Genomic DNA, 24,606 nt, shown 5'->3' with positions numbered 1-24,606 from the left:
TAATCTTGCCAGGTTAAATAAATAAATAAATAAATAAATAAATAATAGATCATTTTTCTTGTTAAGAAGAGATTGTGCCAATGCTGGACCAACAGGAAGTCACAGTCACACAAGCATTGATTAACAGGCGCATATTGAAGTTTGCAGTTTTGAGGTCGATAACTACAGACCAGGAAACAAACTTCATGTCATACCTGATGAAAGAGTTGTGTCACTTACTAAGAGTGCAAAAATTAAGAAGAAGTCCACTTCATTCTCATGCTAACAGAAGAACAGAATGGGTTCACCAGACGATTGGAAGAATGCTGAGTTATTACACGAATTCACACCATTCAGATTGGGGGACATATTTAAGCTTTGTGGTGAGTGTGTATAACTCCAAGGTACACACTCGCACAGGGATGTTGCCATTTGATGTGGTGTATGGGAAGAAGATGCCATCACCATTTGACTTGATTCAACAAAAGGGAGGCAGGAATGGCGAATCAGTCTGAGAATTCTCGAGGAAAGTGAAAGATGTGTGGAGAAGGGCCCAGCAAGCAAATATGAAGGCACTGAAAAATAAGAGGATGCAGTGAAATGAGTGTGAACATTGCCACAGTACAGAGAGTGGGACAGTTAGTCCTGTTATCCAGTCCTTATACTCCAAAGGGAAAAACAAAGAAATTTGTAACACAGTACCAGGCCCCGTATCACGGCATTAAGACTACTTCACCAGTGAATGTAAAGCTACACTTACCTACATGATCAATAATTTTGGGTGTTGGGCATTATTGACCATGCAAGGAAGTGACATCACAGGAACTGGGAATGAAAATAAGGAAGGATCCAGGGGAGATGAAACCGAGAGCTGTATAGTGAGAGGAGCATGCCCAGATACCTCATGCTCGATTTAAGGTGGAATCCAAAATTTTCGGGACTGGTACTGCCATCTGGAAAGTAGGAGTAGCAGATCTTTGTACCGCTAGGTGGTGAGAGCTGCATATGAGAGTGGCAGTCAGCTGGGAGGACGTGTTGCGTGTCCACAGTGATGTCCGTAATACTCCGTGTTTTGTGTGTGATGGTTTTATGATGGATCTGTGAACGGAATAGCATGTGTGTATCAAATTCTGTCTTCTTGTCACAGGTTATCACTGGCAACAAGAACTGGATTTATGGTTATAACCCAGAGACAAAGCAACAATCCTCGCAGTGGAAGAGCCCGGGCTCACAGAGACCCAAAAAAGCGTGACAAGTGAAGAGGAAAGTGAAGAGCACGATCTTCGTTTACTTAGATACCAAGGGAATCGTGCACAAAGAATTTGTTGCACCCTACCGAACAGTGAATTCCGTGTACTGATGTGACGTTTTGCGACAGCTCCGTGGAAACAGGAAGTCATCTGGATCATATGAACATTTGATAGAGCAGATGCAGGAGGTAGCCAGAGCAGTGCCAGCAGTCAGCATGCCGCATAATGCCAGAAGGGTGAAAAGGGGATGAATAGAGGCTGGGAATAGAATATTGAAAATCTTGTTCAGGACAGCAGACGTGATGGGAACAGATTGAATGAAACTGCAGAAGCGGCAAAATAATTGGCTGAGGCAAATAGAGTGACAGTGGAATCACATTCCTTGCAGATAATGAATCTGAACGGTGGGGTGCTAAATGACACACACACATACATTGGCAGCTCACCGAGGAGATAACGGATTATGACAGGGCCTAGGCAAGCACTTTGAATCAAGATTTCGAAGCTGCAAGAACACGAATGTGGGCACTAGATGTGAGGATAACACTGACAAGATTGTTTCAATCCTTAGAAGATAGCATTTGGGATGCAAGAGTGGAGCTGACAAACTTACAGGAAGCTGTGGATCTTTTTTTTTTTTTTTTTTTTTTTAATCTAGTCTTGCTGTCCGCTGAACAGTATTTGAAAGGATTGAGATAGGCCCTGGAAAAGTTACTGCCAGAATTGCAGCTAGTAGTGGAGCTGGGCAACTAGACTCTCTTCTTCTACTACCATAGTGTGGCAGTGGAGGTAATGACAGGTAATGCACGATTGTATGTGTCAGTGAGAGTATCTGTAGTGAGCAAGTACACACTGTTCAAATGTTACAGACTGCACCTCTGTGGTGAAGTTAGCGGCAGTGGAGAAGTGTGTATAGGTGAGAGAAGAGAGTGTGTTGCTAGTAGCAGAAGACAGGGATTAACATGTGCTGATGGCTGAGGGTGAGCTTCAGCAGTGCCAGAGTGGAATAATTAACATATGCCCGGCATGTGATGTTATCACAGGTGGAAGTGCATGTGTCATGCAGCTATTCAGAGGTAGGATGGAAGGACATCTGTGTCAGAAATAGATGACTGAGCCCTATCTGTATTTTCAGAAATCTCTGTTATAAAAGATATACTCAATATGCAACAACATGTTACTGTCGACCAGTTGCTGTGAGCAAGGGAGGCTCATGGGAGCAAAATGTTTAGTGCTACAAGGTAGTGGATGGGTGATTGACGGGACTAACTGTGATGTTACGAGACCTAAGTTACTGTGTTAAATATTACACTTCCACAGCTATATTGGCCAGGTGAACTTCTAGAGATGTTTTCAAAGTATAACCTTACCTTCTTTAACATCAACTAGACTGTTTTTTAAGTCAGTCGATAGCTGCACCGGAGAGGCAAATCGTAGCAGAGCAATCGCTGGGACACGTAAGTCAACATCGAGATGATAGATGTCGAGTAACTGTGACCTTAAGTGTCACAAATCCTAGCTCCATAGTGACTTTGATTTTACTTCTCGTTGGGGGATGGACAGTAGCTTGTTCGGTTCATGATGAGTGTGATAATTGTCTATTGAATGGAAATAACTACTCTAGTAGTAACTGTATCCATCTGTAGAGTAAGGGGTAGTGTTACGTTAGTGGAAGACTGGTCAAAGTAAGACCCAAGGGGCCGGGTCTTCTCTGTAGGGGAGGGCAGTGCATTGCTGCCTACCCAGTCTTTGGACAGAAAATTATAATTCTTTAGCAAAAGTAAAGAGAAGTAGTACAGAAGCCATCTAAGGGTACTGTGTTAACAGCCACGGGTCAATAGCCACCCATGTGGTGACATATAACAGACGTGCCAGGGGTATGCGAAACGAGGATAGCCAAACACAACAGTAAACAGCACCACACAACAGGGAATGTGTAGCAAGCGGGGGCTCTAGACCACACTCTGCCTGCCATCAGCACTAACTCCTTCACAGGACTCGGTGTCACAACCCTGCCGCCCTTCCATTTGTGCCTGCCATCACCAGCGCTGAGTTCTTACTGGGTCTCGTGCCACAGTGCCAGCCACCATCAAATCGTTCTTGAGGGCAGTGAGTGAGTCAAATCCTACACACAGCAGATTCCACACACTGCTTCCGTGGCCGCATGTAGAGCCGAGGAGCTGTTCCCCGAGTGGAACACCGTCACAGTGCAACGTGTACTGCTGCTGACATCGACAGCTGTGGCCTACTCAGCAGCTACCAGTGGCAACTGCTGCCTGTTCATCAGCGTGAGGGGCAACAGGAAGAGGTGTGCCTGGTTCACTATGTCATATTCTGAAGTCAATAAAAGTCATTTGTAATTGTCAACAATGTTTCACGAAGGCCCACTGGCTCGTCACCACCACTCACTCATCCCCCAGTGGGCATAGTACACTAGACTTCTAACCTGTTCAGTAATATTGCTGAAAGTATGAAGAACTCTCTAAAGTTGTACATGTAGTAAGTTCTTTACAACCTCCACATTGCTGAGAGTCTAGATTTTCCCACATTCTTTTCTTGAAGAATAGATTCCATATCTCTGATGTTTTCAAAAATTAATATAGGTTTTCTATGGTTTTTTTCTCAAAGCATTTCTAACTTGGGCTGTTATTGAGACCTTTCCACCATTTTTGTTGGTTCTTAAGATATTTTATTATCCCTTTGTTCTTCATCGTGAAGTGAATTTCAGTTCTTAAAGTCGTTATTGATTCATTCCAGTCATGTGCTCAGTAAAGTTTAATTTTATATTTATACCGTGATGTTTTAGTTCTCACAAGTGCCCATGTTGGGGAAGGAAGCCACTGAAATTCCAGTAAAAATCTAGTCAAAAGTAATGTGACAGTAATTAGTAGTAACCATATGTATGTAATAACTGCACTGTTATTGTGAGTTGCATAAATTTGTATTTAAGACTACACAAAAAAAGTATGGTTTACATAGATATTGATATTTTTTATCTTTATTTTTTCTGAAGTATTTTATGTACTCATACTTTCTTTTCATTTCTTAAGGATTCTCAACCTGTGTGGATCATCGGCAAGTCTTCATGCTGTGAAAGCTGTTGTCTTGAAATGTCCTTTACTAAATTCTCTGAACCTATCATCTTGCCGTGCCTTGTCTCGTGGTATGAAGAGGCGCTATACTGGTGGTGAGATTTCTGAACTGCGCAGCAAGTTAAAAAACAGGTGAGTTGAAATGGTGACTGAGAGCCTCATTATTTGAGCTCCTGATGTAACTTAAGCACATTCTAAGGCCATAAACTGCTAAGTGTGACCAATCGAGTCCTAATGCCCCTTTTGTACATCAGTTCTAAAAGATTTTATATGCCACTGCCCCATTAAAGCATAGACGTTTCTTCCAATAAGTTGGCGACATATTCATCAGTTGGCCCCACAGATGTAAAAAAATTCGATGAGTTGTTGGAATGTCTCAGCAGTATTAACAGCAACATCCAGTTCACTATGGAAGTTGAAAAAGAAAATGCATTGCCCTTGCTCAATGTCCTCACGAACCACAAATGAAATGGATGCTCAATGTCCTTGTGCACCACAAATGAAATGGTTGCCTTTGCCATAGCATTCACAGAAAATCTACACACATTGATACGTAGTTGCAAATCGTCAGCTGTCATCATCCGGCACAGAAATGCGCTGTGTTACAAACATTGGTACATCGTGCAAGAATGATACCAGATGTTGATAAGCTGCCCCATGAGCTGAGCCACCTACGCGAGGTCTTCAGGAACAGAGGCTACAATGATCACCAGATAAATGAAGTTATCCCAAGCAAGACTGCAGTAAGACCAATGTCAAGGAGCAGGAAAAGAAACTTTTTTTTTGCCATTATGTGGGTCTGTGTTGGACAATGTAAGTCACGTGCTGAAAAGACACAAAATCAAATCGATTTTCAGGCCTCTGTTAAAAATGTGGCAGTTACTGAGACCAGTTAAAGATATGGCAGGTTCCTGAACCCCTGAGATCTGAAAGATACCTTGCGAGCATGGCAAAACTTGTGCTGGACAAACATTGCACAGTATAGAACAACACAGGAAGGAGCACGAGAGGTTTTATCACCTATGCTACCGTGAAAAATATGCTGAGTGTGCTCAAGAAAATGGTCACCATATCAAATTTGACAAAATCTCTGTCACGGTTTGCACTAACAGCTTCTGCGGCCATGTAATTAAAGGAGCCATGGAAATAAAAATGATTGACAACACCCTTAACAGAGACGGCAGTCTTGAGGTCAGTGTGGCATTAGACCCAGCAATCACAAGGCTGAAGTGGGTGCGTTGAATGTTGAGTCAACTTATGTCCACATATGGTGATGCTGTGAGCATCAGTGACATTAAAGCTGGCAGCTAGCACATATAAGGGTATACGAGCAGCCCATCAGCAGTCAGTCCACTTGACAATGCCCAAGGAGTGCTTGGTCAGAAGCTAGTGGCAATTTAACCTCTTGAAGTGGCTAGAAGTCCGAGAACATTTTGTTGAATGTTACCACCATGAAACTGCATTCTTATGTTCTAAGCATGCTCAGTCAGTTTCACATCAGCAGATTCCAAAGGCCAATGCATTTTGCTGAATTCTGCCCCATGTAGGAAGGTGTTCATGGGATGGGGGTTGACCTCTTGAATTATTTAATTTAAGGACAGACCCATTGCTGAAATGTTGACTACAGGGCTGGTCAATAGATTGGAGAATCCTGTCCCTGTACTGCACATTCTTTGTGCATCTTGGTGCTGGAGTGTTTGTACTGTTGTTCATAATGAATACTTAGAGGCCATATTGATCAGTTGGAGACTATTGCATAATGTCTGGATTGACATATGCTTCTTAGTTGCCTCCAAAAAGGCAGTGTGCAGTTCTTTACATACAATCCATAATTTGTAGGTAGTGGTCAAGAGCCGTTGCTGACCATAGGTGACCACTAGGAGGCAGATCTTCAATGTTTTGTGTCCTACAATAGTGGTTATATGTTCAAATGATGTTGCTGTGTGTGCCAGTTTGGTGGGAAACTTCCCATGCTGACAACCCATCCTGCCATGAAGTAACAATGCACACACAGTCTAAGCTTGAAATGACCTTGTGAGGTATTTTGAGAGACTGGACTGCATATACAAGCCACATTGTCCCATTTGCAATTTGGGGGACAACCCACTCTACTCAGCTACAGTGAGAATGAAGGTTTACTTTCATTGCCATTACACAGGTGTCTGCATGTGATTTCTTGTGCTCAACAGGGTTTTGCAAAAGTGTTTTTTTTCTTTTTCTTTTTTTAAAAGTCATGAGGATTGGATAAAACTTTTTTTGAGCATGTTATGGGCATCAGCAGCCTTCGTACATCAGCAAAAACTGTTATTGCACTATGTTAGCTTATAACAAACACATTTTACTGGATAAAACATCAGTTATTAAATTAGAGGCTGATATCAGTGATATACTTGATGAAAATGTGGCCTGGCTCACGGACAACTCCCTTTTGATCAATTGACTAGTATTGTTCACTTCCACACAAACCTATAGAATGCAAAAGAAGTAGCTATTGTGCAGTTGTGCATAATAACTAATTACCAAAGCTGTGTACTCACAATTTGTTGATAGCAGTCTTAAATGGGAACATAATTTTTTCATGATACTAAAATAAGTATTATCATCAACATTTGTTCTGAGAGTGATCTTCCATTTCAGTGACTCCAGTATCTCAAATTCAACATATTTTAGCTATTCGTTTGATGATATGTAGTGGCATAATATTCTGATGCAACATTCCAGCATTAAAAAAAATCAAATCTTTGCAGTGCAGCAGTTTGAGTCATGCGGGGGGTAGCCTCCCCTCCCCACCCCCGCCAACTCCACCCGATCTTCACCCACCCCCTCCACCCAAATACATGCAGACCTCGTGTCATAATCTGTTCATACATCTTGATACAATTATTATAACATCTCCCCGATGTGTTTTGTCATATATAACACTGCTTAACAGGGAACAGAGTGCAGATATGCCCATAACACCAGAAGAGAGGACTATATCCTTTGTGAGCTGAGGTATTTGGTATTTGCACAAAAGGGAAGAAAGTATGCTGGTGCTAAACTACACGTTTCGCTGCCAAACAATACTAAAGCCAGAAGAAGTAATTCATCTTTGTTTAAACATGAGTTAAAGAAGTACATGTTTGACACTTTGTTGTACTCCAAGGAATAATTGTTTTATAGTAATAAATAATACCTTTTGTGTGAGGCCCCTATGTTGCGCGCATTGTTGGAAATTCCTGTTAATTGCTTCCTTATTTTATATAGTCTCTAATCCATCACTGCACCATATGTATTTATAATCTCACTGACAGAAGGAGCCTGCAAAACTGACGCAAATGCAGTCTCGAGGCTGACTTGGCATGGGATAAGGACCAAAATTTCATGGCAATGTCACCTGCTGTTCGGCATAGTGGTGGCACTCCTGGATATGCCTCTCGTGGGCTAAATCGACCTGAGGACAACAGACAAAACACTATGCAAGGACCTTCATGCAAGTCACATCCCAATGATCACAGTGTAAGAGAGCAAGGATACGAGCCCGCAGGATGATAGGGATGAGGACGGTTGATTCCTCCAAGTTGGCACTTAGAAGGAGAACACCAGCGACTACTGCCAGCTGATGATGGAGAAGGAACTAGGTGCGGAATGGACCAGACTCCTTGGCAGGCTGGCACTTGGTCCAACCATTGCACACAGAATCGACCACAGGATCTTGCCAGATGGCCTGAGCTATGTGATGGGCCATCACCAGAAGTCTGTCGGCCACATCTGCAAGTGAGCATCACTCTGAAAACAGACAACTTTGATTCTGTTGAAGGCCAAGTCAAGTCCTGTAGGCAGGTGTGACAATGCATCTGCATTATCGTGTAGTGTGGATCTCTAATGACTCTTATATTGATATGCACTCAAAAATTAAGCCCAGCACTGAAGATGTTGCGCATTCCTGTCAGAGTCACAAATGGGTGTCAAATAGTGCCACAAGTGACTTATGGTTGGTGATGAAATGGTATTTGGTGCCACAGAGGAAAACATGGAACATGTATATGGCATTCACTATGGCTAAAGTCTTCTTTTCTAATTGAGAATTATTGTACTAGATGGCTGTCAGGGTTTTGGAGGTATACATGATTGACTGTTCAGACCCGTTAGCATTTTTGTGAGCATGTTGGGAAGCGTCTGTTGCCAGAATGAGCAGCTTGTCCAGTTTCACTTGATATTCTGTGAACTATGGATTTAGGGCAACAAGCAGATTCCATATATCTAGATTTCTGGAAAGCATTTGATATGGGTGCCCAATTGCAGGCTGTTAGCAAAGGTATAAACATATGGAGTACATTTGCTGATACATGAGTGGCTTGAAGACTTGTTAAGTGATAGAACCCATTATGTTGTCTTCCACTGCAAGTGTTCAGCAGAGACAACGGTATCATCAGATCTGCCCCAAGGAAGTATGGTAGGACCACTATTGTTCTCTGCATACATGAATGATTTAGTGGGCAGGGTGGGCAGCAATCTGCAGCTGTTTGCTGATGATGCTGAGGTGTACAGAAAGGTGTGAAAGTTGAGTGACTGTAGGAAGATACAAGCCGACTCAGACAAAATTTCTAGTTGGTGTGATGAATGGCGTCTTGCTATAAATGTGGAAAAATGTAGATGAGTAGGAGTGTGTAGTCAGCATTGATGTAAGTGCAGTCAGCGCTCAACAGATTTTCACTGGGAAACTAACTGTTGCAAAAAAAGTAGAAAGTAGAAGGAATGTTCTGTTGTTAGGTAGTAGCCATGGAAGAGGTGTGGGCCAGATCTTGCAGGAAAAATTTGGTGACATGTACCAGGTCACAAGTATTTTCAAGCCCAATGCATGTCTTAGCCAAGTGATAGAGGATGTAGGATCATTGTGCAGGGGTTGTACAAAGCAGGGTCCTGCTGTGGTAGTGGATGGAGCGGGAAACAGTATTGATAGGGATCAGGGCTACAATATTGAGTGTGACCTGGTAAAAATAGCAAATGTTGGCTGGATTTCTGCTTTCATGTGGTATGATCAGCCCCAATTGAACAGCTCTGTCAGGAGGGTCAATATGGAGCTAGATCTGCTGCTTTGGGCAGCTACTTTGTCAGGCATAGGTTTGGTTCCAGTTGATGGTATTGGTAGGTGGGACTTCACAAGACATGGCCTGTATCTCAATAGCAAAGGAAATGGTAAACTAGCTGGGATTATAGCAAAATCTTTAATAGGGGGCACTGAAACTCATGGGGGTACTTTTTTAGGCTAAGATCAGTGTCCAATCATCATCATACATTGATTGAAATTAGGCTTAATGAAAAGTTCAGAGAGGCAGGTACTAGAGATGTACAGTGGAAAATAATGTTAGTATGTCACAAGATTCACAAAATAATGTTAATACACTCCTGGAAATTGAAATAAGAACACCGTGAATTCATTGTCCCAGGAAGGGGAAACTTTATTGACACATTCCTGGGGTCAGATACATCACATGATCACACTGACAGAACCACAGGCACATAGACACAGGCAACAGGGCATGCACAATGTCGGCACTAGTACAGTGTATATCCACCTTTCGCAGCAATGCAGGCTGCTAGTCTCCCATGGAGACGATCGTAGAGATGCTGGATGTAGTCCTGTGAAACGGCTTGCCATGCCATTTCCACCTGGCGCCTCAGTTGGACCAGCATTCGTGCTGGACGTGAAGACCGCGTGAGACGACGCTTCATCCAGTCCCAAACATGCTCAATGGGGGACAGATCCGGAGATCTTGCTGGCCAGGGTAGTTGACTTACACCTTCTAGAGCACGTTGGGTGGCACGGGATACATGCGGACGTGCATTGTTCTGTTGGAACAGCAAGTTCCCTTGCCGGTCTAGGAATGGTAGAACGATGGGTTCGATGACGGTTTGGATGTACCGTGCACTATTCAGTGTCCCCTCGACGATCACCAGAGGTGTACGGCCAGTGTAGGGGATCGCTCCCCACACCATGATGCCGGGTGTTGGCCCTGTGTGCCTCGGTCGTATGCAGTCCTGATTGTGGCGCTCACCTGCACGGCGCCAAACACGCATACGACCATCATTGGCACCAAGGCAGAAGCGACTCTCATCGCTGAAGAAGACACGTCTCCATTAGTCCCTCCATTCACGCTTGTCGCGACACCACTGGAGGCGGGCTGCACGATGTTGAGGCGTGAGCGGAAGACGGCCTAACGGTGTGCGGGACCGTAGCCCAGCTTCATGGAGACGGTTGCGAATGGTCCTCGCCGATACCCCAGGAGCAACAGTGTCCCTAATTTGCTGGGAAGTGGCGGTGCGGTCCCCTACGGCACTGCGTAGGATCCTACGGTCTTGGCGTGCATCCGTGCGTCGCTGCGGTCCGGTCCCAGGTCGACGGGCACGTGCACCTTCCGCCGACCACTGGCGACAACATCGATGTACTGTGGAGACCTCACGCCCCATGTGTTGAGCAATTCCGCGGTACGTCCACCCGGCCTCCCGCATGCCCACTATACGCCCTCGCTCAAAGTCCATCAACTGCACATACGGTTCACGTCCACGCTGTCGCGGCATGCTACCAGTGTTAAAGACTGCAATGGAGCTCCGTATGCCACGGCAAACTGGCTGACACTGACGGCGCTGGTGCACAAATGCTGCGCAGCTAGCGCCATTCGACGGCCAACACCGCGGTTCCTGGTGTGTCCGCTGTGCCGTGCGTGTGATCATTGCTTGTACAGCCCTCTCGCAGTGTCCGGAGCAAGTATGATGGGTCTGACACACCGGTGTCAATGTGTTCTTTTTTCCACTTCCAGGAGTGTATATTGCATCAGAATATCAGTGGATTAAAAAACAAAGTAGATGAGCTTCTTGTTCACTTAGAAGGTGTAGAAACTGATGGTGGAATAGGCGTTCTATGCCTGTCTCAACATCATATAGTCACAGGTATGGAAATGGTAAATGTAGGTGAATATAAGCTTTCAGCATGTGTAAGTAGAGACACTATGGGGAGAGGAGGAGTTGCCATGTATGTTAAAATAGTGTGAAAAATTTGGAAAGTAAAAATTTTTGCATAGAGCAACATATAGAAGCATGTGCAGGTGAGCTTGAACTAAATAATGGCGCTTATAATTGTAGCCGTTACAGGTCCCCATTGGCAAATTTTCAACTATTTTTTAAAAACTTGGATTCTTTGTTGTGCTATCTGTCAGACAGAGGAAGGCAAATTATTGTTTGTTGGGATTTCAATATAGATTTTCTGAAAGAGTCCGATAGAAAGCTTGACCTGGTTCTTTCAATTTGACAACAGTTATTGATTTTCCTACTCGGTTGGTACAGCAAAGCAGAACACTAATATATTTATTTAAATAAAAACTTTTCCTGTTAAGAATGGTCTGTCTGACCATGATGCACAGCTAGTTACAGTATATGATATAGCTCCATACAGTAATGCAAAACAGTCCTCCAAACTAGGGTGTTCAACTAACGATTTAACAATTCAAAATATTAGGTAAAACTTGCAACAATTAGACTGGGATGAGGTGTACAGGTAACATGATGCTAATTTAAAATTTAACCTATTTCATGATACCTTTGTGAGTATATTTGAAAACAGTTTCCCCAATAAAACAGTGAAATATATTGTAAGAAACCATGTAAAAAGCCTTGGCGTACTAAAGGGATAAAAATATCTTGTAAACAGAAAAAGGAAATGTATCTTATGTCTTGGAGGAGTAATGATCTCAAAACAGTGAAACATTATAAAAACTACTGCACTGTATTAAGAAAAGTTATTAAAAAGTCCAGAAACATATGCATTACATCTGAGATTAGCACATCTGATAATAAAATTAAAACAATTTAGAATATTGTTAAAAGGGAAAGAGGGCAACTGAGAGCACAGGATGATGTATTTCTATCAGACACAATGAAAAGTTTGTTAACAATAAGTCAGAAGTAAAAAACATTTTTACTAATCATTTATAAGTGTTGAGAAAATAGGCTCCAGCTATTCATTAGAAAATGCAAGGCAGAGGCTGTAGCTATGCAATTTGTTAAAATTGAAATTAAACCCACCTCTCCTACTGAAATTAGGAAAATAATAAATTCACTCAAAAGTAAGCTCACATGGAATTGAGGGCTTTTCCAACAGAGTACTAAAAGCTTGTTCCCACCAAATATGTAGGAATCTCAGCCGCATATGTAGTAGCTCACTGAAACAGGGCATTTTTCCAGATGGACTGAAATAGGCTATTGTTAAACCATTGCACAAAAAAGGGGATAGATCTGATGCAAACAACTACTGTCCAATCTCACTTCTGACAGCTTTATCCAAAATTCTTGAAAAAGTAATGTATTCAAGAGCACCATCACATATTTGTAAAAATGAAGCACTAACAAAATGTCAGTTTGTTTTTCAGAAAGGCTTTTCAACAGAAAATGCTATATATGCTTTCACTAATCAAATATTAAATGCATTGAATAATCGAAAATCACCCATTGTGATATTTTGTGATCTCTCATAGGCTTTTGATTGTGTGAATCATGAATCATAAAATTCTATTAGATAAGCTTAAGTATTGTGGTATGAGTGGGACAGTGCGAAAATGGTTTAATTCATACTTAACTGGAAGAATGCAGAAGGTTGAAATTAACAATACAGATCATCTGCAAACATCAAGAGTCCTCTAACTGGGAAGGTATCAAGAATGGTGTCCCACAGGGTTCAGTCTTGGGTCCCTTATTGTTCTTAACATATATTAACGATTTGCCACTCTATATTCATGAAGATGCAAAGTTAGTTCTTTTTGATGATGATACAAGTATAGTAATCACACCCAACAAGCAAGAATCGGCTGAGGAAATTGCAAATAATGTCTTTCAGAAAATTATTAAGTGGTTCTTTGCAAATGGACTCTCACTAAATTTTGAGAAAACACAGTTTATATAATTCTGTACAGTAAATGGCATAACACCATTGATAAATATGGACTATGAACAGGAGTCTGTTGCTAAGGCGGAACACTCAAAATTTCTGGGTGTGTGCATTGATGAGAAAGTGAATTGGAAGAGATATATCGACGATCTGCTGAAACGATTAGGTTCAGCTACTTGTGCTATTAGGGTTATTGCAAATTTTGGTGATAAACATTTCAGTAAATTAGCCTACCATGCCTATTTTCATCCACTGCTTTCATATGGCATCATATTTTGGGGCAATTGGTCATTAAGAGAGGAAGTATTCTTTGCACAAAAGCATGTAATCAGAATACTAGCTGGAGCCCACCCAAGATCACCTTGCAGACATTTAGGATGTTGGTAGCCCTGCAGCCAGGCGACTAGTGCACGTTTTTGTGTTCTCGTAAAGTTAAGTCATTTTAGATTATAAAACATATAGTTTACTACTGATTAGTTGGTGAATAGGTGTAGTAGTGTGCCTTTTAAGTGTACCATTAAAGGTTTCATTTTTCTTTACGTAATATAGCAGAAAAGGCGAAAAGATCGTACAGTTGTATTTTCTGTTTACGTTTTGCCGCAGTGAACCTATAGAATTTTGTTTAGCTGTTCTTTGCTCTCTCCAGCAATTTAACCATAGCGTACCTCTTCATTATTTAACTAGCATTTCCGGAAAGTAGTGTAAAGTTTAAGTTGTTATTTCAGAAACTTTGCACTGTTGTTTTTGTTTACACACAGTTGCATATAGGCCAAATGTGTGGAACCATATTTTCGTGTTTATCTGTAATTTAACTGACTTATTCTTAATACTCTATTACATTTATCATGAGTGAAAAGTGCTTGACTTGCCGTAGAATTGTTAGGTCGGGGCTTTGGTGTGATGGGTGCTGTAGTTTTTTCCATGTGGGCGACTGTAGTGGCATGGGAATAGGGGAAGTAAATGAGACTCATCAGTTGTTTTGTAGGATTTGTAGTAGAGATAGGAAGATACTAGAACAGGAAGGGAAAATTGCCGCCGTTCAGGCTGAGTTAGACAAGGCCAAGGGAGATCTTGACAGTTTAAGGAGGGAGAAGGGTAAAGAGAGGTGGGGAGTGGCAACAGGCGGAAAAGGCCTAAAACTTTGTCTGACAGCTTCGTGGTGAATGTGGAAAATAGACTTGACCTGTTGCTTCAGTTAGAAGCTGGTGAGCCTCAAGCAGTTGCAGGTGTAGACAGGGCACAACAAACTTTCAGCTGCAAATTGAAAAGTAAGAATGTAGGGAAATCAGTAGAGAGAATAAAGTGTTGTTATTAGGTAGTTCCCATGGAAGCAGTGTTGACCAACTTTTGCCGGATGAACTAGCGTCAGAATACCAGGTCACCAATTTTTTTTAAACCTAGTGCTGGTTTGGAGCAGGTGACAGAGGATTTAGGATCACTTTGCAAAGATTTCACTAAGTAAGATACCGTGGTTATAGTGGGTGGGGCAGGTAATAGTATTGACAGAGATCCTGGGTACAGGATAGAGTGTGACCTTCAAAGATTGCATCAGCATCGAAGCATACTAGTGTTGAGTTTGTATCTGTTCTTCGGCGCCCTGACCAACCTCATTTGAACTCTTCTGTCAAGAGAGTTAATTTGGAGTTGGAATGGTTGTTTATGTCAGGTGCAGGGTCACACAATGGTGTGGTTCCTGTTGATACTCTCAATAGGTGGGATTATACTAGGCATGGGCTTCACCTCAACAGGAACGGGAAGGGTACACTGGCTGGGAAAATAGCAGGAAAGTTAAAGGGGGGAGGCATTGTCATGAATGATAAAATACCAGTGGTTATAGGGTTAAGAAAAGACCCTTTTTTAGGGTAGTGAGGACAGAAAGAAACCAAATTTTAAGACACGTTAGGACTGAAACAAACCTTCAGTTTGAGAAAGAAACCAAAAAACATGATTCTAGCTTATTACATCAGCATAAACAGCTATTGGTTAAGAATTTACAACAGTCAGCAGATATTTTAACTCTACCCAATTTTAACTCAGTTAATGTGAAATGTCAGCTATCTTTATTGCATCAAAATATTCAAAGACTGAGAAATAAAATTAATGAATTAACTATCTGCATAGATGAATTAGAGTCTATATCTTTAAGAATTGGTCAAATGAGTGCCTCGTAAGCTACTGCCTTTGTCAACAGTCTGTGTCTCCTGAGAATTCTCCCTGTGAATCACAATCTGGCATCTGTCTTAGTCACGATTAATATTATGTTGTCCTTCCACTTCAAATCACTCTGTATAAGTACTCGTACATATTTTATGGAAGTGACTGCTTCCAATGATTTCTCTGCAATAGGGTATTTGACTGTTTTTTGGAAAGTCCTGTAAATGATTAATTATGTCATTTTATGCCCCTAACATGCTTATTTCCTCTTGAATTTCAGTATTCTTGTATAAAAACGGAAATGAAATGCAAGGAATTTGAAGGCAACTGTAACGCTCCATTCAAGTCGTGATGCCTGTGGCATCATTGGCTATCTTGCTGCTCATATTCTCATAGTGCTAATTAACAGTGGTGCCTTGTTTTAGAATTTACGTTTCAGAAAATGGGTTACAAGTGGTGTGCAATACCATACTGCACAATTGCATCTTTAAACACACTGAAAAGTTGTTTTTGAATGTTCCAAAGAATAAGATGATGTGTAAAATGTGGTTGCACTGTGCCGCAAATTGCTACTGAGATGCACAAGTTCACTAACTTAATTAAAAATGTGTTGCACTGTGCAGTTAACCTTAACTTACCTCTGAGATATGCTCTTCCACTGTTACAACAAAGGACAGCACCATTCAACGAAATTAAACTCCTTGTAAAAATTGTCATTTTACCGAACTTTGCCTCAATTATTCAGTAGCTCAGTTGTTAGATCGGTAGACAGTCGAATTATAAAAGAAGACATCCGTAGATCACTGGTTCGAATCTAATCCGAAAGAACATTTTAATTTATTTTCTACAGCCCTCTTATACGAAAACCAAACCACAATTAAAAAACTTCACCACACTAATCAGAAACAGAATATTATTCTATTTTCCTTGCTGGTTACACATGCTTACATTCGCAATTGCTGTTCGCACGTCATGTTCAAGAAGATATTTTCTAGTTAATGTGACCACACACTTTTTACTTTATTAGAAACAATGCTTTTATTGTTGTTCTGTCCAGCTAGGGTTTGTATTGTTTACACTTTTGCAGTTTCATCATCCAACATAAAGATGAAGTAAGCCTGCTTCAAACGCTAATGTTAGTTTACACTCACAAACATCATAACCCTTATGTTTGTGTCACCAGCATGTTGTACACGCTTTATATCTCTCTGTGTAACCTCATCATCCTGCACCTCATTTTAATGTGGATGTATGGTGATATCTTCACTACTAGCAATGCTTTTCAAAAAGGAATTGCTTGTTCACAGAGTAAATGCATTTATCCTATGTTGTCTATTTTTCAGACTAAGACTAATGTGAGGCTATATACGAGGGCTATCAACAAAGTACATTATGTTTTCGTTTGTGTTGGTTAGGGGCGGGGCTAGCGTGGCCATCTTGGTGTCATGGCATTCCGCCACTCAGTCGGCATCCTGCCATGCTAGTGACAGGTTCGTGCTGTACTCTGTTGAGTTACTGTGACAGTTTGAAATGTCACCATTAATTGAAAATGCCGCAAAGTGTGAAGTGCGTGCTGTAATAAGGTTTCTGACTGCAAAAAACTGTGCACTGATAGAAATCTATCGGCAGCTTTGTGAAGTGTATGGAGACAACATAATCACTGAAGGTGGAGTGCATCAATGGGTCATAAAAATTTAAAATGGCCAAACTAATGTTCACGACAAAGAGCGAAGTGGAAGACCCAGCATAGTGACTGCCGAACTTGTCGAAAAAGTCGATGCCGCGGTCCGTGAAAACCGTAATTTCGCAATAACAGAACTCTCTATGAGTTTTCCACAAATTTCACGAAGTTTGTTGAACGAAATCATTACCGAAAAGCTTGGTTACCACAAGTTTTGTGTAAGATGGATACCAAAAATCTTGACAGAGATTCACAAAAATCAGCGAATTGCTGCAGTGTTAACGTTTTTGGACGCTTACGAGAAAGATGGTGACTCATTACTCGATTGCATCGTTACTGGTGACGAAACATGGGTTAAGCATGTGAACTGCAAGACAAAATTGCAGTCAATGCAGTGGGGGCACACAAATTCCCCCCAAATACCCAAGAAATGCATGCAGACAATGTCGGCAAGGAAGGTGATGGCGACTGTCTTTTGGGACAGAAAAGATGTGATTTTTGTGGATTTCCTGGAAAGAGGCACTGCAATAAACTTTCAAAGGTATTGCCAAACTCTGCACAACCTCAGAAGAGCAATACAAAACAAGCGCAGGGGAAAGTTGGGCTCAAAGATCTTGCTGATTCACGACAACGCCTGGGCCCACACAGCAAATGCCACTCGTGAAGATCTCTAATCTTTTAAGTGGGAGTTGTTTCCTCATCCGCCATACCATCCCAACCTGGCACCGAGCAACTTCTACTTATTCCCAGCAATGAAGAAGTGGTTGGCTATGCAGCATTTTCATGATGATGCACAGCTTTAAGAAGAGGTAACCACGTGGTTGAAGGCACAGGCGGCCGAATTTTACGATGAAGGAATTTCCAAGCTCGTCCATCGCTATGATAAATGCCTTAATTTAAATGGCAACTATGTGGAAAAGTAGTATTTAAGTGTGCCTTTCATCTTTATATAATAAAAAACATTTCCAATACTTTATTTATTTTTAACTCCAAAACATAATGTACTTTGTGGATAGCCCTCCTATGATACATCCCACAATCGAAACAACTGCTACAGTCAGTTCTTACTAGAGCTATTTTCATATTTTGTGTAAAACTTTTAAAAATATATGACTCTTCCAGGATCCGAACAGGCAACCACCTCAGTGGTACTCGGATGAGCTATCCATTGCACAATGGTACGCATGCTGGTAGCAGTATCTCCGCTGAGCATCTTCTACAGAAGAAATCGGCACTAAGTTTTGCCAAGAATAATTTCATTGTGCTTTGGGTCATAGCTCATGACTCGAAAATCTAGTTATAATAAATGGACCCATTTGCAAAACTTCTACAATTCCTTAGTTTTGAGTGAGTTTAATGATGTTGCAGGGAGCAGGGAAAAGAATGTCCATCATTGCACATACCACTGCTCTAAATGGGTGGAGCATAAACACATTAACTTTCGCAGGGCTTCCACTATCAGCGTTCACAAAATTCCTTTCTATTGTTACTTAAAAGTTATAATTGCATTTTCCATCATTAAATGGCTAAACTGTTTCCAGGAAAACTATGTAAAAACTGTGCAACTTGTGGCTAGCACTCCTGTTACACACGTACAGCTTCATATTACTCCTAACCTGTGACATCACCAGAGCATCAGCCAATAACAGTGCATTTTCAATCATGTGACCAGGTTGTGATATTTAAAAATAACAGATATTTTTTGAGAATATTGACTGCAAATGCTATTTAAATGTTATAATCAATCAGAAAAACAATAATCTGATCCATATTTTTAACATAGGAAAATAGCCTATGCGTTTTGCTACAATTTTCTAGTGTTGAAACTTCTCTGTATACAACAGCATCATCTGCAAAAAGCCTCATGGTGCTTTCAACATTATCTACTTGGTCATTTATACATATTGTGAAAAGTAATGGTCCTATAACACTCCCTTGGGGCATGCCAGAAGTTACTTCTCTCCATTGAGAAAGACATGCTATGTTCTGTTTGCTAGAACCAGTTCAATCTGGTCACATAGTTGGTCTGATATTCCATTTGCTTTATTTTGTTCATTAGGTGGCAGCTTGAAACTGTATCAGATGCCTTCGGGTATTCAAGGACCACTACATGGGCATTTGTATACACTGTTTCCTAGGTCTCATGGATGAACAGAGTGTTCTGGAACTTCCTGGCAGATTAAAACTGTGTGCTGGACCAAGACTTGAACTCGGGACCTTTGCCTTTCGCGGGCAAGTGCTCTACTGACTTAGCTATCCAAGCACATCACATGACCAATTCCCACAGCTTGAGTTCTGCCAGTACCTCGTCTCCTACCTTCCAAACTTCACAGAAGCTCTTCTGCGAACCTTGCAGAACTAGCATTCCTGGAAGAAAAGATATTGCAGAGACATGGCTTAGCCACAGCCTGGGTGATGTTTCCAGAATGAAATTTTTCACTCCTCTGCAGAGTGAAAAATTTCATTCTAAGATGTGCTGGGTTTCACATGATCATTGTTTTCGAAACCGATGTTGACACGTACAGGAGATTTTTTATCTCCAGAAATGCCATAATATGTGAGCATAAAACATGTTCCAAAATTCCACAACAGACCAACAACAGAGATATAGGCCTATAGTTTTATGCGTCTGTTCAATGGTCCTTGTTGAAAATAGGAATGACTTGTGCTTTTTTTCCAAATATTAGGAACACTTCGCTGCTCCAGAGACCTACAGTACTCTGCTGCTAGAAGAGAGGCGAATTATATTGCATACTCTATGTAGAATCAAATTGGTATCACATCAGGTTCAGTGGCCTTTCTTCTATTGGGGAATTTATGTTTCTTTCCTATCCCATGGTCACATATTTCAATGTCTGTCATTTTTTCATTCATGTGAGGCTTTAAAGAAGGAACTATAGTGCAATCTACCTCAGTAAAACAATTTTGAAAAAAATGACGTTTAGTCCAGAATGAGATTTTCACTCTGCAGCAGAGTGAAGAGTGAAAATCTCATTCTGGAAGCACCCCCCAGGCAGTGGTTAAGCCATGTCTCCGCAATATCCTTTCTTTCAGGAGTGCTAGTTCTGCAAGATTTGCAGGAGAGCTTCTGTAAAGATTGGAAGGTAGGAGACGAGGTACTGCCAGAAGTAAAGCTGTGAGGACGGGGTGTGAGTTGTGCTTGGGTAGCTCAGATGGTAGAGCACTTGCCCACGAAAGGCAAAGGTCCCGAGTTCAAGTCTCAGTCTGGCACAGAGTTTTAATCCTCCAGGAAGTTTCATGATATTTAGTGTTTTGGACTCTTATGTGTCATCTTCTGTTTCAATGCCATTATGATCACAGAGTGTTTGGACAGATGGCTTCAATCTGTTTACTGATTTAATATATGGCCAAAATTTGTTAGGATTTTCCGTCAAATCTGTAGATAGAATTTTACTTTAGAATTTGTCAAATGCTTTATGCACAGTCCTCATTGTGCTAAGTTTTGCTTCATTTAGTTTTTCTTTGTCTTTGAGGCTTTGGCTATGTTTAAATCTGCAGTGAAGCTCTCTTTGATTTTATAGCAGCTTTCTAACATGGTTGTCGAAGTGTGGCGGGCCTTTTCCATCCCAACTTTGCACAGCACATACTTGCCTAAAGCACATTGTTATGCTTGGATCAAGTAAAACTTTTAAAAAATCATGATAAAATAGAAGCCAAATACAGAAAAATAGATAAATAGACTGTAGGAACCATGGTTAAAGAACTGTTATCCAAATGCAAATTGTTTTTCTGTTTCCTTTTAACTAAATGAGTACTGCTGTTCATTGGAATGAGTTCACATTATAAACCACAAATGCCATTCAAGAGTATATGTAGAGGGATGGCAGGGTTAGAGTTCTGAGATGCATGAACAACAGCCCACATGATTTCCATGAACTGTGAATGCAGATAATTCGGATTACCTGTTTCTGGGTTCATAATATTCCTTATAAATGAAAATACTCATCACAGGACATAATGGAATGGAGATAAGAAAAATAAACAAGCTACAGATAATTTTCCTTCGTGAAGTTGCTACACTGTCCTCTAGTTACAGTCTGTAACCAATGTTTCGTGGAAGTTATGTATAAGTCATTCATCTCTCATCACACTAAAACCTCAAAACCATGATGTGCTTCACTAATTACACAGTCTGAAAAATTACATCACATTAATTTTTTGGGAATTGACACAAGGTGTTCCAGCTGGAAAAAAATGTTCCGTAATGATGTGCAAGGCCATAGTAGGTTATTGCTCAGAACAAAAGACAAAACAACTTATTTAAATATTGGTCTGTTAGGAAAGTGGAAAAATGCTTACTTGTCTGTCTCAAAGATTCTCTAAATTATCGTATTTTGAGCTCAGTCTTCTGAAAGTAAGAAAGCAATGTGATAAATCTATAATGACAATGATGATGCTTATGGCAATTATATGTTACTGTGAAGTACCTGTGTGTAGATTTTGATTTAGCTGTGTTTGCATTTTATATAAATGTTGTTCACTTCTATTTCAGCTAGGTTTGTGGACTTGAAAAGACAAAGCTGATCTTTCTAGCCATATCTGGAAAAGGTAGTTTGTGTTAAAAAGAGACTGAATCTCATTAAAGTGCTGACACACCAGTAAAATGATCACAGGTATACAAGGTGATTAGTGTTTGGGTATCATACATGGTATGGTGTACTGAAACATGAGAAACATTGTTTGTGCACTGACAATTGTATTATTTGCATTAGATAAATTTAGAAAACCTAATTCCACAAGACTATGAAGCCATTATCTGTAGAACAGCTTCATTATTATATTTTAACACTACATTTATGTGAGGCGTATTGTAAGATAGTTTTTTTTGAAAGACTGTTTTTATTTCCATAACATCACAGTGTGCTTGTATTTTTCCAGCTGCTTCATATTTATGTTTCTATCCTGTATTTGTATAAGGCCTGTTGTGTGCTAGATTTTGTTTAAATGTTATTATTATTTCAGTAGGGCCATTGGCTGTTGAGTTTCCAATTTATTATCTGAGAAACAATAATTGGATTGTTCATTATGTTTTAAAGATATGTAAATACAATAATCTTTAAATGACTAGAATTCACCTCAGATAGCTTGCTCTAGCATGTTAATACACTTGCTGAAAGTGGAAAATTAACACTGTGAAGCAGTGATACCATATGAATGAAGTTTCCTTCACGTGTTGTGCAAGCTATATACTATATATGGGATCACAATCACAAGCACCATTGTAATGATCCAGTTTCATGAGCATTTCTGCAACAAAACAGCCATAATTTTTAGTGAACAGGAAGACACATTACTGTTATTTTTCTGATTTTGTCACTCATCCAAACACTGTGCGACAAGTCCTGTAAAATGGTTCTTTATAATTAATGAGAAGTACTATATTGCTTATGTTCTAAAGGATTAATTTATTGCGTCAACTGGTTTTTGGCTTATAAGATCATCATCAGACTTTAACTGACAATTATTTTATTTGGTTTGTTTATTTAATGTTATACAGACATGATTTTCGAGTGTAGCGGTAACGTTTTTTTCCTGTTTGCTCGCTTTATATTTACCTATTCTTCAGCTATTTTTCTTTTAAGTTGCATTACCAGTACACTGTCAAAGATGCCATTTACTGAGTGTTTGTGTGCTGTTTACAGACATTGTAATTTCTTTGGTGGAAGTAGTCAGTTAAAGTCTAATAATGGCTTTGCAAGCCAAAAACCAGTTAACGCAATAAATTAATCTTATAGAACATAAGCAACATAGTGCTTTTCATTTATTATACAATTGTCCTACCAAGAACTGACAGAAGATTCAGTTAACATGTTATTACTTTATTATTCAGGTTATTAGTTGTGAGGATACATCGTAAAATGTTGTACATTGTGTGTCAGTACCACAAAAAAAGAAAATAAAAATAAAAAAAGAAAAAATCAATCTCAACTGATAATTGATTAAAACAGTTTACTTGATGATTACAATATTTGTAATTGCATTTGTGATAACTTGTATTTTTGTTATTCTTATTCTTACATTGACCAACAATATGTCCTGTCATAGTAACAATTTTTGTATTTCCATCTTGATGCAAGACATTTGCTGATGTGCAGTTGTCTTCTCTCACTGTAAAAAAGACATTGAGGGTAAAAAGCCCTGTAAAAAAATCAGTGTCAGCTTATCACCTTACTGAATGTATAATAGGTGCCTCATGTAGTGTCATTACTGGGTGACCCATGTAACCTAAAGGAAACAAAACTCTGCAGTGTTCGGTAATTGCCTTAATTCGAGTGTTGCATATTTACTTAAATATCTTTTTCAGTTCCATCTTTTTGTTATTTTATTTTGATCTTGTTGTTGTTGTTGTTGTTGTCGTTGTTGTGGTCTTCAGTCCTGGGACTGATTTGATGCAGCTCTCCATGCTACTCTATCCTGTGCAAACTTCTTCATCTCCCAGTACCTACTGCAACCTACATCCTTCTGAATCTGCTTAGTGTATTCATCTCTTGGTCTCCCTCTAAGATTTTTACCCTCCACGTTGCCCTCCAATACTAAATTGGTGATCCCTTGATGCCTCAGAACATGTCCTACGAACCGATTCCTTCTTCTGGTCAAGTTGTGCCACAAACTTCTCTTCTCCCCAATCCTATTCAATACTTCCTCATTAGTTATGTAATCTACCCATCTAATCTTCAGCATTCTTCTGTAGCACCACATTTCGAAAGCTTCTATTCTCTTTTTGTCAAAACTATTTATCGTCCCTGTTTCACTTCCATACATGGCTACACTCCATACAAATACTTTCACAAATGACTTCCTGACACTTAAATCTATACTCGATATTAACAAATTCCTCTTCTTCAGGATCTCTTTCCTTGCCATTGCCAGTCTACATTTTATATCCTCTCTACTTCGACCATAATCAGTTACTTTGCTCCCCAAATAGCAAACCTCCTTTACTACTTTAAATGTCTCATTTCCTAATCTAATTCCCTCAGCATCACTCAACTTAATTCGACTACATTCCATTATTCTCATTTTGCTTTTGTTGATGTTCATCTTATATCCTCCTTTCAAGACACTGTCCATTCCGTTCAACTGCTCTTCCAAGTCCTTTGCTGTCTCTGACAGAATTACAATGTCATCGGCGAACCTCAAAGTTTTTATTTCTTCTCCGTGGATTTTAATTCCTACTCCGAATTTTTCTTTTGTTTCCTTTACTGCTTGCTCAATATACAGATTGAATAACATCGAGGAGAGACTACAACCCTGTCTCACTCCCTTCGCAACCACTGCTTCCCTTTCATGTTCCTCGACTCTTACAACTGCCATCTGGTTTCTGTACAAATTGTAAATAGCCTTTCGCTCCTTGTATTTTACCCCTGCCACCTTCAGAGTTTGAAAGAGAGTATTCCAGTCAACATTGTCAAAAGCTTTCTCTTAGTCTACAAACGCTAGAAACGTAGGTTTGCCCTTTCTTAAATTTAGGTTCTAAGATAAGTCGTAGGGTCAGTATTGCCTCATGTG

General features: G+C 40.3%; 1 protein-coding gene across 4 annotated transcripts in view; it reads left to right on the top strand.

Annotated features, from left to right (window-relative positions):
- Positions 1–23,019, top strand: part of LOC126298564 (F-box/LRR-repeat protein 6) — a 220,137-nt gene extending 197,118 nt beyond the window's left edge. For 2 of the 4 annotated variants that reach the window (XM_049989926.1, XM_049989928.1), the window contains 2 exons: positions 4,280–4,453; positions 21,590–23,019. In XM_049989926.1, the coding sequence (XP_049845883.1) occupies positions 4,280–4,453; positions 21,590–21,593 (178 nt within the window). In that variant the 3' untranslated portion in view covers positions 21,594–23,019. Of the gene's footprint in view, positions 1–4,279; positions 4,454–7,253; positions 7,352–21,589 lie in introns of those variants that run through there. The other 2 variants (XM_049989927.1, XM_049989925.1) reach the window with 2 other exon arrangements.
- Positions 23,020–24,606: the final 1,587 nt, after the last annotated feature.

The sequence above is a fragment of the Schistocerca gregaria genome, chromosome X (assembly GCF_023897955.1).
Source record: "Schistocerca gregaria isolate iqSchGreg1 chromosome X, iqSchGreg1.2, whole genome shotgun sequence".
Taxonomy (NCBI): Eukaryota; Metazoa; Arthropoda; class Insecta; order Orthoptera; family Acrididae; genus Schistocerca; species Schistocerca gregaria.
This window is presented reverse-complemented; position numbering and strand designations above follow the sequence as displayed.